Source organism: Arvicanthis niloticus, chromosome 22, assembly GCF_011762505.2.
Source record: "Arvicanthis niloticus isolate mArvNil1 chromosome 22, mArvNil1.pat.X, whole genome shotgun sequence".
Classification (NCBI taxonomy): Eukaryota; Metazoa; Chordata; class Mammalia; order Rodentia; family Muridae; genus Arvicanthis; species Arvicanthis niloticus.
Window position 1 is genome coordinate 882922 of NC_133429.1, and position 15826 is coordinate 898747.

Here is a 15826-nt window from a genome sequence, read left to right on the forward strand (position 1 = left end):
TGTGGTGGCAATGGCCTTTCATGCCACCTTTTGGGAGGTGGAGGCAGGGCATCAAAGGTTTAAGCCAGCTTGGAGACCAAAAACAACCAAAATTAAGGTCTCCAAACGGGAGGTTCCAGGGTGATGACCTGGGATGGAAAGTTGACGAAAAAAGGTTGGCATTGCCAGTCGGTGGTTGCACGCACGCCTTTAATCCCAGCACTCGGAAGACAAAGGCAGAGGACCTCTGTGACTCTGAAGCCATAAGGACCAGGACAGCCAGGTCCATACAGAGCTATCCCGTCTCAAAAAAACAAAACAGAGGAGAGAGAGAGAGAGAGAGAGAGAGAGAGAGAGAGAGAGAGAGAGAGAGAGAGAGACTCTGAGAGACGGAGAAAGAAACAGGAGGAAGAAAGAAAGGGAAAGAAAACAAGAAAATAAGTAAGTTACTTTGGTATCATAGGTCTTGCATAAGGTAAGCACACTCCTGATTGTCAGAACACAGTCCAGGAATCCAGTCATTTAAGGAGAATTGCGAATGCTATAAGAACACTCCAAGAAACAAGGCAAGAATCTTGTGGCCTCAGTGTATTCATGCCCGTACCAGCATTATTCCATAGGAGTGAGATTACTTCAGATTAGTCATCATTGCCTGCTGCTGTATTCAAACAAATGTTTAGACCTCTAAGGAAAAACATGTTCCTTCTTTTCTTCTCTCCTTCTTCTTCTTCTTCATATTATTCTTATTGTTCTTATTCTTTGTTTTTTTGAGGGGGTTTCATTGTAGCCCTGGCTGTCCTCATGCAACCTTTCTTAAACCTGAGAGCTTATAAGTCCGGGACTTTGAATAAAGATGGCTATTGCATGATTTTAGTCTGCCTCAATTGTCCTAGCCCCCACCACCTCTAGAGTGGTCATAGGGTTCAACCCCGCCTCCTCCCCAAGGGTTCTAGGTAGGGTCTCCACCCCTGAAATACAACTCTATTCCTTGGTTTCTTTAAATATTGCAGTGCACTCATATTTATTGCCATAATTGTGTTCTGGAGTCAGAAGATCAAACTGTGTTCTGAGTCCCCTGCCCCATCCCTGCCCTCCCCTAGTGTGTCACACTGGTTATGCCTGCCCCCCTCTCTTTTACACACACATACACACACACACACAATGGGCTTGTCCTCCTGAGTGGGATATCAGGACTCCCAATATATCAAATGCGGAGTGCTGGGAAGCAGAGGGCCAGACTACAGGGGGCTGTGGTGATGGGAAGCAGAGGGCCAGACCACAGGGAGCTGTGGGGTGGTCAGCTGGCCGCCATCGCTAAGGCCCAGGCTGGTGTCCCACTGAGTGTTGAGTCAGTTCACCCCTGGAAGCTGGGATAGGTGGTGTCTGTGGCTTCAGCTTGCAGAGGTGAAGAGTGAAGATTGAACGGCTGAGCTGTGTCCTCAGCGACCCTGAGCCTGAAGCCGCTGCATCTGCAGGATCTGGCTGAGAATGCTCTGTACATCCTCGTCCATCTGTCCCTGGTGAGGTGGGAGACAACAGAGGCAGAGTCACACCCTGGTGCTCCTGCTGGGTGCTCCCTGTCCCTTGCAAATCTCTCTATTCAAACCCAAGGGAGTCAATGCCCTAAGAAATAGGTCAGTGCACGGGATGTCCCCAGAAGCCATGAGGCTGGCTCTAAACAGGAGAAACTGAAGCCCAGGTGGTGCAGAGAAACGATAAAGCCAGGTAGGTACCCAGAGATGGAGTCAGGAGGCAGGGGACTCACCTGAATGGCATACAGGAGATGGGTACGGTATAAAGCCACCACAGCCCCGTGCTCCCGGGCCTCTTCCTGTGGACACATGGGAGAGGGAGGGATCAGAGGTTCAAGGTCATCCTTGTGTACATTGTGAATTTGAGGTCTGATATCCCCTGCCCAGCCTGCACCCTGCCAGCCATCTATGCCGACTGCCTGTCTGTGGTTCCCATCACCCCTGCCCACGATACAGAACCAGTACCTGTATCTGCTGCTGCAAGGCTGTCACCTGGCCACGTAGGGCCTCCTCCTCCTCCTTGGAGCTGGCTGGGGTGGACTGCTGCAACTTCAGAGCCTCCTTCAGTGTAAAGACTTCTTTGGACAGATCTGTGATCTGGTAAGGGGAGGGGACCCTGTGAGTGGTCACGCTGAGCTAGGCAGGGACCAGGGACCTCTGCACCTTTCCTGGGAAGTTTGGCACAGGGTCACTAATTCGACCAAGGAGCTGAGCTGACTCAGACTCTGAGCTCCTGGTTGTCAGAACAGTCCAGGAATTTAGTCATTTAAGGCGAATGCTGTGAGAACTTGACAAAAACTCTGTATTTATACAGCCAGGGCTTAAAACACTCCTCAGTTTTTTAAATATTTGGAGAGAAGAAAATCCAAAGAAAGACCTACTTTGTGGCCCTTAGAGGGTCCAAACCGCACGTGACTCTCACTAACAAAGTCCTGTTGCCCCATAACCATGTCTGCTCACAGCAAACAGGAACCAGACATTATGGGGCCTCCAGGTCAATAAATACTGGTTTTTGTTTTGTTTTTGGTTCTTCATAGAAAAACACCATTCATCCCCTTATCTTAAGGCCTATGTTGGCACACCTTAGACAAATTTAGGGTCTGGGCTGTCTGCCATACCCAGTAGCCCATAAACCCAACCTGAGGTTTTTATCTCATTGTATGGGATGCCCATCGTTGACCTGTGATTTCCATACATGCACATGCACACGAAGGGCATACCCAAAAACATAAAATTGGGAGCTGATTATACAGCCCAAGGGCAAAGGCACTTGCTGCCAAGCTGTCTCTCTACCTGAGTTTAATCCCTGGGACCCACATGGTTGAACACTATGGATTCAGGCAAGTTGTCCTCTGACCACACATGCATGCCCCAAGCCCAACATAAGTAAATATGTGAAATTTTAAACATTTTTCAAATGTATAAATGGGTTCAAATCCCAGCTTATAACCCATTTCATGGCCATGTGACCTTCTTTGAGTGCTATCACCTCTCTGTGCCCCTTACTTCGAATGGGGATAATTAGAGAACACAGTAAGGGCTGGATATCTGTTACCATGGTTACCATGATGCATTTGAGCATTGACACCAAGAGTGAATCCAGCTGAGACTTTCTTTCTTCTCTGGGACTCAGTTTCCCACGTGAGAAATGGGCCAAATTCTCAAGACCTTGCTGGCTGGGAGGTTCTTCAGTTTTGTGTAATCTCGGGTTAGTGGGCACCAACAGTTAGCAAGGAGGGAACCCACCTTCTTGTCCTTCTCCTTGGCTTTGTCCAGGGCCTCCTGGGCACGGCTCTGGGCCTGGCGCGCCCTCTCGGCCTCTGTACGAAGCCCCCGGAGCTGCTGCTCGGCCGTGGCCAGCTGGGCCTCGGCTGCGTGCCTCTCGCTCTTCATAAACAATGCCTCACGCTGCACCTGTGGCCCAAGCCCACACGTGACTCTCGGGACATTTAGACCCCACAGAGGCTTGGATCCTTGGGCTGTTCCCACCCTTCCATGCTGAGCTGATACCATTCCACGTCAAGGGAGGTTCTGATTCCCACCCGACCGGAACACGCTGGTCCTGCCAAGAACCACTGACTACTAGATGTTTGACCCTGGACAGGGAGTTAGGCCTCTTTGTGTCCTGGCGTCCTCATTTGTGGTACAAGCCTGTGACACAGGTACTCAGGAAGCTGAGGCAGGAGGATTAGGAGTTCCAAGGCTACACTGTGACTTCAAGGCCAACCCAAGAATTGAGAGAGACTCTCAAAAGACACGCCGCCGGGCGGTGGTGGCGCATGCCTTTAATCCCAGCACTTGGGAGGCAGAGGCAGGCGGATTTCTGAGTTCGAGGCCAGCCTGGTCTACAGAGTGAGTTCCAGGACAGCCAGGGCTACACAGAGAGACCCTGTCTCAAAAAACAAAACAAAACAAAACAAAACAAAAGACACACACACACTCCCTTTTAAGGACGTTTGCTCGCTTTTTGTTTTGTTGACTCAGGGCCTCACTGTGCAGCTCTGAGTCACCTAGTTAGCAATAACAAAATTTTCAACTCAGATAGGGCTCATCGGGTAGAGCGCTGGCCCAGCATGCACCTCTGTGTAAACAGGTCCTACCATCATCCCTCTAATTGGAAGGTAGAGGCTAAAGGATGACGCATTCAAGATCAGCCTGGACTACACAAGTCTCTGCTACACAAATACAACACACACATCAGGGCTCGAGGGTGGAGGTGCTTGCAGCTAAGCCTAATAGCCTTGGTTGGTGCTCAGGGTTCACATGGTGAGGAGAGGACTGCGTCCCACAGGCTGCCACCTGACTTTCCCACCATGCCATGTGTGTGCACCACATAGAAAATAATAAATTAAATCTAAATAAAAATATTACAGACTGGAGAAATAGCACAGGGGGTTAGAACACTGCTCTTGCAGAAGACCTCGGTTCGGTTCCCAATACCCACACGGTGGCTCCTGTCTGTAACTCCAACATCCAGTAAATCAGACGCCCTCTTCTGGCCTCAGGAACACTGCGTACGTGTACAGACATTCACGCAGACGCCCAGGCCCACGCGGAAATCCTGCGAAAGGACAGCCTGGCGCATGCGCCTCACCTGGAAGACTTCTGCGCTAGTCTTCTCGTGCCTGCGCGCCAGGTCGGCCAGCTGAGCCTGCAGCCGGGTCACGTGCTCGCGCAGGGCTCCCAGCGCGTGCTCGTGCTCGTCCGCAGGAACTGAGGCCCCGCGCGTGCGCTCCAGCTCCTCGCGGGCGGTGTCCAGTGTAGAGCTGAGTTCGGCGACCCGAGCCTCGGAGGCAGCCAGCTGTTGGCGCAACTCGGCGGCCTCTGCGCGTGCACGCTCGCCCGTGGCCGTAGCCGTGGCCAGCAGTTCCCGAAGCGCCTCTAGCTGGCGGCTCCGCCCACGGGCCGCCTCCTCCGCTTCTGCCTCCGCCTCGGCAAAACGGCCCCGAGCAGCCTCTAGCTCGGCCGCCAGCCTCCCGCTCCCTCCTGCGCAGCGCCTCCTCCAGACCTCGGATCCGGGTCTCCAGCTCGGCCTGCAGCGCCGCCGCCGCCGCCCCCGGCTGCAGGACCGCAGCGCAGGGGTCCTCCGTGCCGCCGCTCTCCGCTTCCGTAGTCTCTGTCACAGTGGCCTGTGCGCCCGTGGGCTCCATAGCTGTGTCCTGCGCTCCAGTGCTGTCTGCCTCCCTGGCCTGCCAGCAGTTGGCCTGCGCTTCCGTGGCCCCCGTGGTAGTGTCCTTGACTCCTGTGGCTTCTATCGCTGTGGTCTGCACTCCTGTGACCTTCACCCCTATGACCTCCGCCACTGTGGCCTGCACTCCAGTGGTCCTCACTGCCGTGGCCTCTACCCCTGTATCCTGAATTCCTGTATCCCGCACTCCGGTGGCCTCTATGTTTCTGATCGCTGTGCCTGTGAGCCCAGCCTGCAACACATCCACCCCATCAGCCTTCGTTCCTGGGTTCTCTTTTCCTCCTGTATCTCCTACAGCCACTGGCTCACTTTCAGCATTGTCGCCTCCAGCTTTCACATTTAGGGCCTCAGCCATAATAGCACTAGTGTCCATTGCCTCGGCTGCCACTCCATCTTGCCCCGTGGCCTCTGAACCTGCAGCCTCGGGTTCTGTGGGTCCTGCTTCTGAAGCCCCCGCTTCAGTGTTCCAGACGCCCTTGGAGCCTTCTGCTTGGAGTTCCATTCCACTTGCTGTGGTTTCTGTATACGTGACGCCATTGAGGTCTGGGATGCTGGGTCCATTCTGGATAGTGATTCCCTTGTCCTTGATGTCCTGGTGTGCCGTCTCTTCTCCTCCAGGGGCCCTCGGCGGCTCCCCCTGCTGCTGCTGCAGCAGCTGCAGCGCATGCATGGCCTCTGTGTGCTGCCTCCGAACCTGCTCAAGTTCTGCCCGTAAGGATTCATACAAGACCAGGGGGACGACCTCGGGCTGACTTTCTTCCACCATCTGCGCCTCGTCCTTTTCAAACTCCTCAAGGATCTGGGGGTGGGGAGGCAGGCAGGCTAAGTGGTAGGCTCACCGTGTTCCCTGCCCACCCCGCGGTCTGCAGAGATGTCCACTGCCTCAGTTTTCCCACCTGGACCTTTTCCAGCAGCTCCTGGTTCTGCCTGGTGAGCTGAGCCACCTGCTCCTGTAGGGAAGCAAGCATGGCCTCTGCTGATGGACTCTGGTTCTTTGACAGCAGTGCATCAGCTCCTGGCAGGGTTGAGAACAGCACTGAGTCAGGCTGGGGGACACACACCATGAGGGACAGTCGGGAGCTGCTCAGTGGGGATCACACGCCTCTGCCACGGGAAGCTATGGTCGTGGCTCTGTATCCACGTGGCCATCCACCCCTCAGGATCCCGGGTAGGCAGCAGGGAGGGTGGGATAGAGGGGGCAGATCTCACCTGGGAAGTCAGGCAGCTCACCCTCCTCATCCTGCAGGGTGGCCACATCATAGCTTGTGTTTTCTCTCTCATTCTAGGAGTCCAGCACAAAGTAGACCTTCAGATCCTGCCCCTTACTGACAAGAGACTTTAGATCCCCCAAACGGACAATGTCCATATACCCACACAACGCCGGGGCGGAGGCAACTCCCAACTGGCTGTGTCTGTGTTCGCTGAGCACCCAAATGGCCCTTCCCCTTCTAATGAGATGCAGGTTTGGACAAGGGCGCAGGCTAGCACACGCTAGGCAAGTACTCACCACTGAGCCACACTCTGGCCATAGAGTCAAGGGTCTGGGTTTGAATCCCAGCACATCCCCAAGTACATGCTCACCTCTGTGTGTCTGTGTGATTACGTGCTTGTACGGATATTTTATCACGTTTATTTTGTGTGTCTGCAGGAGTGCACACATGCCACAGTACAAGGTGGCAGTCAGAAGACAACTCGAGAATTGGTTCTCTCCTCCCATCACATGGGGAGTGAACTCAGGTCAGTAGGGGTGGCAGCAACCTCCTTCTTGACTGGTCTATATCGCTAACTCTAATTGCACAGGTTGAACAGTGTGTGGGTGTTTGTGTGAGGGCTGTGGCCTGTGTGTGACTGCTATATTTATATGTTTGAGGCGTGTGTGATGTGTGTGTCAGAGAGGCTGCCATCTTTGCATGTGTGTGTTTGCAGAAGTCTTGGCAAGTGTGTGATTTTATGGAAGTCATGTGTGGGGCTGCACTGCGTTGCATAGGTGAAGTTCTGGCGTGTCAGAGTTGCCCACACTCTACCACACTCCCCACCTATGCCATGACCCCGCCCCTTGTACCTCCCAACACTGGCACAACACACTTTGATGATACCCCCGTTCCCCACTCACCCCCTGCTTTCCCCTACACCTCTACGTCCATTCCAAGCTCCAACCCACCCAGCCTCTTGCCCTGCCCCTACAGCAACACTCTGACCCCTCTGCACACCCTCCTTTTGTGGCTCTGCACTGCCAAGCCCCGCCCACCTCCAGCAGGGACAGGCGGCTCTGCAGGCTCTCCACCTCCCGGCCCAGACTCTCCTTTTCCTCCTGCTTCTCTGCCAGCATCTGTTGCAGCTCCTGTACCTACAGAGACGGAGGTCAGCACTTGAGGACTTCAGGACACTGGACCCTCCCAAACACTGGCTGTGCCCTCCCCACCTACCTGTCTCTCCAGGCTGTGCACTGAGCTGGCCTCTGCCTCCAGGGGCTGCAGGTAGAAGTGGTTGGGACTGGATGGCCATGTACCACCTAGTGTCTGGTAGCCATGTCTTTTCTTCACGTACAGTGAGCACCTACTGTGTGCCACTGTGACTGTCAGACCCCATTCTGTTCTTCCACTCAGGGCACTTTGGTACAGTGCCTGCTGCATAGCACATCTTGTTCTGGGCCATTCATTCATTCATGCATGCAAGCAGTCACTCATTCATACATTCCTCGTATACCGTGGGCCACTCCCATCCAGTATTCATCCACCCTGAGCTCAGCACTTTCACCTGAGCCTGCCCTCGTGGGCGAGCCTTTGAGTGGTAGAGTGCTCTGGTTAAAATGAACAAAGCTGAAAAGGAGGGTACAATTTTCAATATGGTGGCAGGGAAGATGTTGGAGAAAGGGAGCCTTGGGGACAGCTGGAGGGACAGCAATTCTATACTGCAAACAGCATGGGCAAAGGCCCTGGGGCTGAACAGAGCCTGGATTGTTGAAAGGCCAAGGAGAGGGCTGAGTGTCAGGAGCAAAGGGAGAGTGAGGAAGAGGGAGAAGGAAGGAGAGGAAGGTAGGTGGTATGGTAGCCCAGGGAGTTGTTCCCCCGCCCCCAGACTGCAGGGCCTGCAGCCTCCTGACCTCCTTCCTCCTGCGTTCCTTGTGCTGTTCCAGGCCCCTGATCTTCTGCAGGAGCCGGCCTCTCTCTTGTCTCAGACGTACAATCTCCTCATAAGCATCCCGGTCGTCCTGTCCCCTCCCCACCAGGGGACACCACTTTAGGTAAAGTCTCTAGGGCTAGCAGAACCCCACCTTGCCCCAGGCTTCCCCTAACTCTTACAGGAACTGGCATGCTGGCTGGAGGCTGGGGTGCCTTCCTCTTCTTGGGGACTCCTTGCTTCTCATGGCTGGACACTGAGTTCTGGTGTGGGCAGAGCGCGGGGGAGTACATGGGTACAGTGTGACCGCCATGTGCTGTCAGCATCCTCAGCCCCCTGCCTTCCTGCTGTGAAGGACCCTGTGTCTTCCCACTTACTCTAGATGGTGTGGTTCACTGTGTATACTTTCCCTGGCTCTGTCAGCTTCTATGTCATTTTCTATTCCCCGTTAAGCCTGAGACACAACAGACCCAGGGCAGGGGTGTGGAAAGTGGCCAGGCCCACTCTTGCTCTGTCTGAAGCAGCCCTGAATGATCCCAGTCCCACTGTCTCCAGTGGGTAGGACTGCTGGTGTTCACTTGACTGCCACTGAGCAGGGGCAGATCCTGGATAGGGGCCATGACAGAACCCTGTACATATACATATATATCTTCCTGTAGGTCAGGGGACAGTATGTGGTGCACAGGGCATGGGACTTTCACACCTTTCGGACTTTTACCTGAGATGAGGCCTCTCCGGAGTCATCCTCTAGAGAGGCTGGGGAGAGAGAGGAGACAATCTGGCACCCAGTTCTGTGTTCTCGGCTCTAGAAAGGTCACTGGCCAACCCAAGATATTCCAAGGGCTCTCAAAGCTTCCCAGCGTTAGAGCTTCTTTTGTTCATACTGTGAGTCTCACTCTGTACCCCAGGCTAACCTCAAACTCAGATCTAACTGCTCCGGTCTCCTAGTCGGACACCACAAAATCCAGCCTCTGAGTAAGGTAGACCTATGGGTGGAATCCTGAGTGAGGAAGGCCTTTGACTCTGAGACTCGGCAGGGGAGCTTCCTGACCTCTTAGGAAAGGCAGAGTCTCCATACTAAGGATGACCCAGGAAGTCACAGTGGACCCTCAGACCACTGGGGCTTCTTGAAACTGCCCTGAGTTAGGAAGCATGAGAATGTTCATGACTCAGCAGACTGGGGTACCTCAAAACTATCAGTAACGTATAAGGGGATGTCCAGAAACTGCCTAGGAGAGCAGGGGTAGGCTTGCATACCACTAGGAGGTGACTGGCGCTGTACAGACTCCTGTAGAAGCTGCAAGATGAGTTTGTCTCCAGTCAGGGCTCCATAGTGAGTGGCATCCTGGCCCAGTGCATCAGTGATGCCCAGCTGGGCTCCACCCTGCAGGAGTACTTCAACAGTCTCAGGGCTGCCCCCCTCACATGCCAGCATCAAGGCTGTCCTGTGGGGTAAAGGAACTGCTGAGGAGGCAGAGGTTTGTCCCCCACACCCTACACCTGTCTCTATACCCAGGCCAGGAAGAACAAGGAGGAAGGGGCAACTGGGTCGCCAGCTAAAGAGGGCCAGATGTTTGCCCCAAATCCCACAGCATATGGTGGAAAGGTCGGGAGGAAGTGCTCACCTGCCTTGCAGGTCCTGGTCATTTGTGGCAGCCCCCTGCTGTAGGAGGAGGCGGCACAGATCTGTGTGACACATCTGAGCCGCTATGATGAGGGGCGTGGCACCCGACTGGTAGAGAGCATGAAATGGCATGAGTCTCACCCATGCTTTGCACACGATGCCTAGGATGCCGCCCATGGTGGGCATCTACCACAGGATAACACTGTCACCCCACCCAATGTGATCCCAGCAGCTCACCCGGTCCCGAGGGTTCATATGTGCCTTAAAGGAACAGAGCAGCTTTGAGCAGGACAGGCAACCACCAGCCACTGGGACAGACAAGAAAAAGAAAAGTGGTTGGAGAGACAGCTGCCTGCCAAGATACTATGTGGCTGAGACAGTGTCTTAGGCTGTAGCCTAGGCTGGCCTAGAACTCACTGTACAATATAGCAGTTAACACTGGTCATCCTAGCAGCTGGAGGCCCAGGCTGGAAGACGGATTGAGACCTCAACTAAAACCTCAGAGCTGGAGCAATGGCTCAGTAGTTAGAGCACTGGCTACTTTCACAGAGGACCCAGGTTCAATTCCCAGCCCCCACATGGCAGCTCATGTATGTAAAAGTTCCAGGGATCTGACAGCCCTTTTTGGCCTCTGATGGCACCAGGCACTTATGAGGAACACAGCCATACATGCAACCAAACCACACTCACACACATAAAATAATTTTAAAAATATATTTTCACGAAAATTTAAAATCAAATAAAAACAACTTTTTAAAAACTGGGTCAAAAAGATGGCTCAGTTGGTAAAAGTGCTTGCTGCCAAATGACCTGAGTTCAAGGCCCAGGGCCTAGCTGGGAGAGAGATAACCAGCTCCCAAGTCACCTTCTGACTGTCACACAAGCATCATGACAGGAATGTCCCTAACCCCACAATAAATGAATACATGCAACTTAATTTTTAAGATATCCCCTATTGGCATTGACACCACCTGGTGGTTCCACTCTGACTGGGGAATTAGTGGCTGACACCTCCAAAGTAAACCCAAGTGTGCTGTCCCCAGGAACAGGCCTCTGACCTAGGCCCTGTGCTCATGGGCTCCAGTAAAGTCCTTAATTGCTCTGAGGATGGAGTCTGAGTTTGAGGGGTGTGCTGGAGGGACTACCTGCATTCAAGACACCCAGGAGACCCTGGAAAGAATTAGGGTTCTAGGCACCCCACTTTGTACACCCAGAGACTAGGCTTTGGGGTCCAGGAAATAGGGTCCCCCACTAGGACATGTGCCTGACTTCTTTGTGTGGTGGGCAAAGGGCCAGGTTCAGATGGGGACTGCATTCAGGGCTGATCACCGAACTGCACACTCATCAAAAGAAGTGAAGCAGACCCGGATTGTGGCCCACATCCATCACCCAGAAACCCAGAGGCTGAGGCAGTAGGACCCCCTGACTTCAAGGTTAGCCTGGGCTACAGAGAGAGACTCTATCAAAGTAAGAAGAGGGCTGGGAAGGGTGAGGCCCTGCGCCTCATTCCTGAAACCCACATGAGTCAGGTATGGGAGTGCGTGCTTGTGACTCAGCACCAGGAGGCAGAGGAGCAGAGGCTCACTGCTCAGCCAACCAGGCTTACAGTGTGAGAGAGCCTGTCTCAAAGGATGTGGAGGGTGCCTGACGACACCATAAGATTGCCTTTTGACTTCCACAGGCCACACACAGGGATAAATGAACACACATTCTTTTAAAACTAAGAAAAGGCCAGAAGCTGCAGGTCAGAGAGAGAAAGCCCACCCCCCCAGAATTCCCCCAGCAAGAGAGCTGGGGGCCTGGTTGTGCAGTCCCTGTCTAGAATCCCAGTGGGGGCGTGGTCACGGAGGAGCCCCGCCTCATGAGGGCGTGGTCACAGAGGAGCCCCGCCTCGTAAGGGTTGTGGGTATGGCTCACTGGCAGAGGGCCTTCCTTGAATTTGGGAGAACATGGCTGTACCTACCTGCATGGTGAAGGGCTGTCCACCCACTGCTGTCCTCAATGTCTACCACGCAGGAAGCCTAGGAAGGAGTGACAGGTGATGCCATCTCTATTTCCTAAGTGGCTGATGTCCCCCTGTCCTCCCCTGCTCCCTTGGGCCCTGCTTTCTCCCAGGTTCTTTCCCATAACTCCCTGTTGAGTTTCTGGGCATGTGCATGTTCACACAGGGCGCAGCACACTGCCGAGATTGGAAGGTAAACTGTGGGAGTCTGTTCCTTCCTTCCGTGTGCCTCCCAGGGAACAAAATCAGATCAGGCTTGAGGCAAATGTTTCTATCTACCTGCCGAGACCCACAAATTGATTATTTTTGAAGATCTATTTTAAATTGTATGTATGTGTATGTGAGTGTAATGCCTGAGAAAACCAAAAGGGGGCGTCCGATCTCCTGGAACTGGAGTTACAGATGGCTATGAGCCTCCATGGGGGATAGTAGGAATCAAATCCCAGTCGTCTGCAGGAGCAGCCGGTGCTGTAACCACTAAGCCATCTCTCCAGCCTCTCGGGCTCTTTTTCTCCCTCCCCCATCTTCCTTCCCTAGAACCCATATTCCAGCCCTCCAGATAACCCTACTTTGATGACTGTAACAAAGGGACAAGGCAGGGCTGGGGACCAGGAGCAGCTGGGGTTTGGAGAAATAGCTGGAATTCAGTATGGACAGGGAAAGGACATGAGGACCTCCAAGAGTTGCTTCAGACACTCTGGGTGCCCATACTTGGCTGCCAGGTGAAGAGCATTGTAACCTGAGGGGAGAAGAGAAGAAGAGTGGCCTCCAGGTATTCTCAGATGCCTCCCAAACCTGAATGTCCAAACTCACCTGCTTCTTAAAACTCTGCTCTTCCCAGGGGCCCTTTTACTGCTATATTCCTTTGCTATCTTTGTTTCTGAAATAATGTCCCAAGTAATCTAGACTGGCCTAGAACCCACAGGGATCACCCTGCCTCTGCAGCCTGGTGCTGCCATCAGAGGGGTCTTTTACTTTTGTTTTAATGGGTTCTCATCTAGCCCAGGTTGGCCTCCAGTTCATAAGTAGCTGAGGATCACCCTGAACTCCCCCATCTAGTGCCCCACACAGATGCTGGGATGTCAGGTGTGCACCAGTAGTTCAGAGGACAGACCTTAGGACTTCCCTCATGTTTGGTGAATGTCCTACCTACTGAGCTACAACCCCAGTGTGGACACGGAGATCCCACAGCTGGACCTTGTGGTCTCTGCTTCCGGACAGCTGATGCAGGCCCTGCCCATCCACCAGGGGCGTGTCCGGAGTACCTGCTCCATCGGTGCTCATGACATCGTCACCTTGAGCCAGCATCACTTCCAGACAGCCCGCCGCACCCCTCATGGCAGCTAAGTGGAACCTAGAGGCATGAGTCAGGGGTCAATTCCAGAAGAATGTCCAGAAGCCATCCCAGCCCCAGGGCTTGGACACTCACGCAGAACTTGCCCTCGGGGTCCAGTTTTGTAGGCACCAGCCCTTTGGTGGGTGATCAACGAGGCCACTCTGGCCACATCGTTGCTCTCCACTGCCTGGAGCAGTCGCTGGTCACTTTTGCCCCAGTCTTGACCCTGCGGTGGCACACCCAGAGGTGCGAGGGACTGAGTGGGTCGATGTCCCCTCCCCACCAAGGAACAGGGGCAGTTGCTCCAGGCTCTCCCCCACCCCACCCCCTGAGCACTTGCCTGGCGCCTGCCTCTGGCTGCGGGTTTCGGGATAGGGCACCGGCCACAGGGTGGGGCAGGAGCTGAGGTCAGTGGGGCTGAGCCGGAGCTGTTGGGATAGGTGGTCCTGGGCTGGGGGCCTCGAGACAGTGTCCTCTGAAAACCTGCATCCCCCAGCTTGTGTCTCCAGGCCCACCACCAGGGCAGCTTCCAGAATATCAATCCTCCTCAAACCACCTCTGTGTGCCTTAACAAGATATCACTTTTTTTTAAAAAAAGCAATGTCTCGCCGGGTAGTGGTGGCGCACGGCCTTTAATCCCAGTCCCAGCACTTGGGAGGCAGAGGCAGGTGGATTTCTGAGTTCGAGGCCAGCCTGGTCTACAGAGTGAGTTCCAGGACAGCCAGGACTACAGAGAGACTCTGTCTTGAAAAACCAAAAAAAAAAAAAAAAAAAAAAAAAAGCATGTCTCTTATGTAGACCACGGTAGCCTGAAATCCCCCAAGGTGCTGGGTTAAAGCCAGGATCTCAATGGCCCTGCTTTGTTTTTTGAGTCAGGATCTCATTGAGCCTATGCTGGCTTCAAACTCTCTGTGTGTCAAGGATGACCTTGAATTCCTGAACTTCCTGACTCCCAGTCCTCAAGGCAGGGATGACAGGTGTGGAACACCACGCCTGGTTTATGCAGTGCTGGGGATGGAAGCCAGGGCTTGGTGGGTGCCAAGCGCCTCATTCACAATTATTTTTACTGTCTTAGTTTTTGAGACTGGGTGTAAAGAAGGGTGACTGGCCTTTTTCAACTATCCTCCAGCGCCCACGACCTCGCCCCGTCCTTCGCAGCTGCTCAGCCAAAGCTCCATTGCCCCCGGTAGCACAAGGCCTGCCAGCACACAACTGCAGCCGCGAGTGTTTTTAAACTCACTGCCCAGGAACATGGACTGTTCCAAGTCACTGTCCACGGTGTCCTCCAGACCTGCAATCCCGCAACGGCCTGCCTGACCCGCGCCTGCACGGACGCCCTCGGCGCGGCCCTTCCACCTCCCGCCCAGGCTCCACAGGCGCCCCGCCCCCGCCGAGCTTCTTTCTAGGAAGGAGGGGAAGGTGCAGAGGGACCCAAACGCCTACCGCGAAGGAGGCAGCAGCGCACAAGCACAGCTGCTTCATGGCGAACCGGAGATGGGCGGGGCCAGATCAGACCACGCCCATCTCCTCGCCCGAGGAGCTCCGCCCTCCTGCCGAGGCACAGGCTCCTCACAACTCTTCCCCACATTCCGCACCCTCCCTTACCAGTCTCAGGCACGCTCCACATCCTCCTTAGGCACAGAGCCCGCCCAGCTTCTCCCCAGATTCCAGGCCCCTCCCACAAAAGCTCAGCAACCCCCACCCCACCCCGCTCACATCCTTTCCATGAGTGAATCCCATTTTCCCAAGGCCGGCTCGCCCGCTATAAAAGCAGCTCTTCCCCACTACCGCGCTCACTCCCGCACTGACACGCTCCATCCCCCTTTCAGGCTCCGACCCTCACCTCCCGGATGGTCCCTATCCGGTGTCAACCCGCTAACTCCTCACCTCCAGCTCACCTTACTTAGAATGATGGGCAGGTGGCCTATCATTCATTCAGCTATCACCTTCCAATCATCTATTCATTCATCTATTCATTCATTCATTCATACATTCCTGCCTATCTTTTCATTAATTCGTTCATCCATCGTTTCACACATTCACACATTCGTTCTCTCCAACACACATTTGTTAATGTTTTCATTCACCCATTCGCTCAATAATTTCCTCACCACCCATTCACTAACACGTCTTTTCATGGGCAAAATTCGTCGGCTCACTCCTTCATTCATCCACGCAGGCATCCTCTCTCCCTTTCACTCCTCCGGCCTACCTGTCTATCCATCTATTTGCTTCGCTCCAGTGGCTGTCAAGTCTCACCCCGAACTTGAATCCCAGGCCTGCCTCGCCATTATCCACCTATGGTACTGATCTAGATCTCACATGTTGGGGCCTCGGCCCTCCTCATATGCACAATGGGTTTCATATATACTTTCCAGACACAGCTCCAGAGGGCCGTGCTGAGGCTGAGCAGAATGCACCGCCCTGCACAACACGCCTGGTACACCATGCATACACAATAAGAACTGTATTTCATTCATCAGGCACATGGATCTGGGCCCGTGCACAACTCCCAGGCTGGGTCATAGGAATCCGATCAACTGAA

General features: G+C 54.0%; 1 protein-coding gene and 1 long non-coding RNA gene across 2 annotated transcripts; one reads left to right on the forward strand and one right to left on the reverse strand.

Moving 5' to 3' along the window:
- Window positions 1-552: 552 nt before the first annotated feature.
- LOC143435766 (ankyrin repeat domain-containing protein 24-like) lies at window positions 553-14964 on the reverse strand. Its single transcript, XM_076919236.1, is given in 23 exon segments — window positions 553-1496; window positions 1745-1810; window positions 1977-2108; window positions 4606-4980; window positions 4982-5998; window positions 6096-6214; window positions 6409-6481; window positions 7448-7546; window positions 7626-7670; window positions 8303-8410; window positions 8502-8582; window positions 9038-9075; window positions 9577-9764; window positions 9945-10051; window positions 10181-10251; window positions 11907-11964; window positions 12620-12684; window positions 13211-13299; window positions 13382-13419; window positions 13421-13507; window positions 13622-13675; window positions 13677-13709; window positions 14725-14964. Coding segments are annotated over 23 exon segments (3060 nt in total). The 5' UTR covers window positions 14764-14964; the 3' UTR covers window positions 553-1418.
- On the forward strand, window positions 6249-6787 carry LOC143435767 (uncharacterized). Its single transcript, XR_013106191.1, has 2 exons — window positions 6249-6367; window positions 6486-6787. It is a non-coding gene; the product is annotated as an uncharacterized LOC143435767 (long non-coding RNA).
- Window positions 14965-15826: the final 862 nt, after the last annotated feature.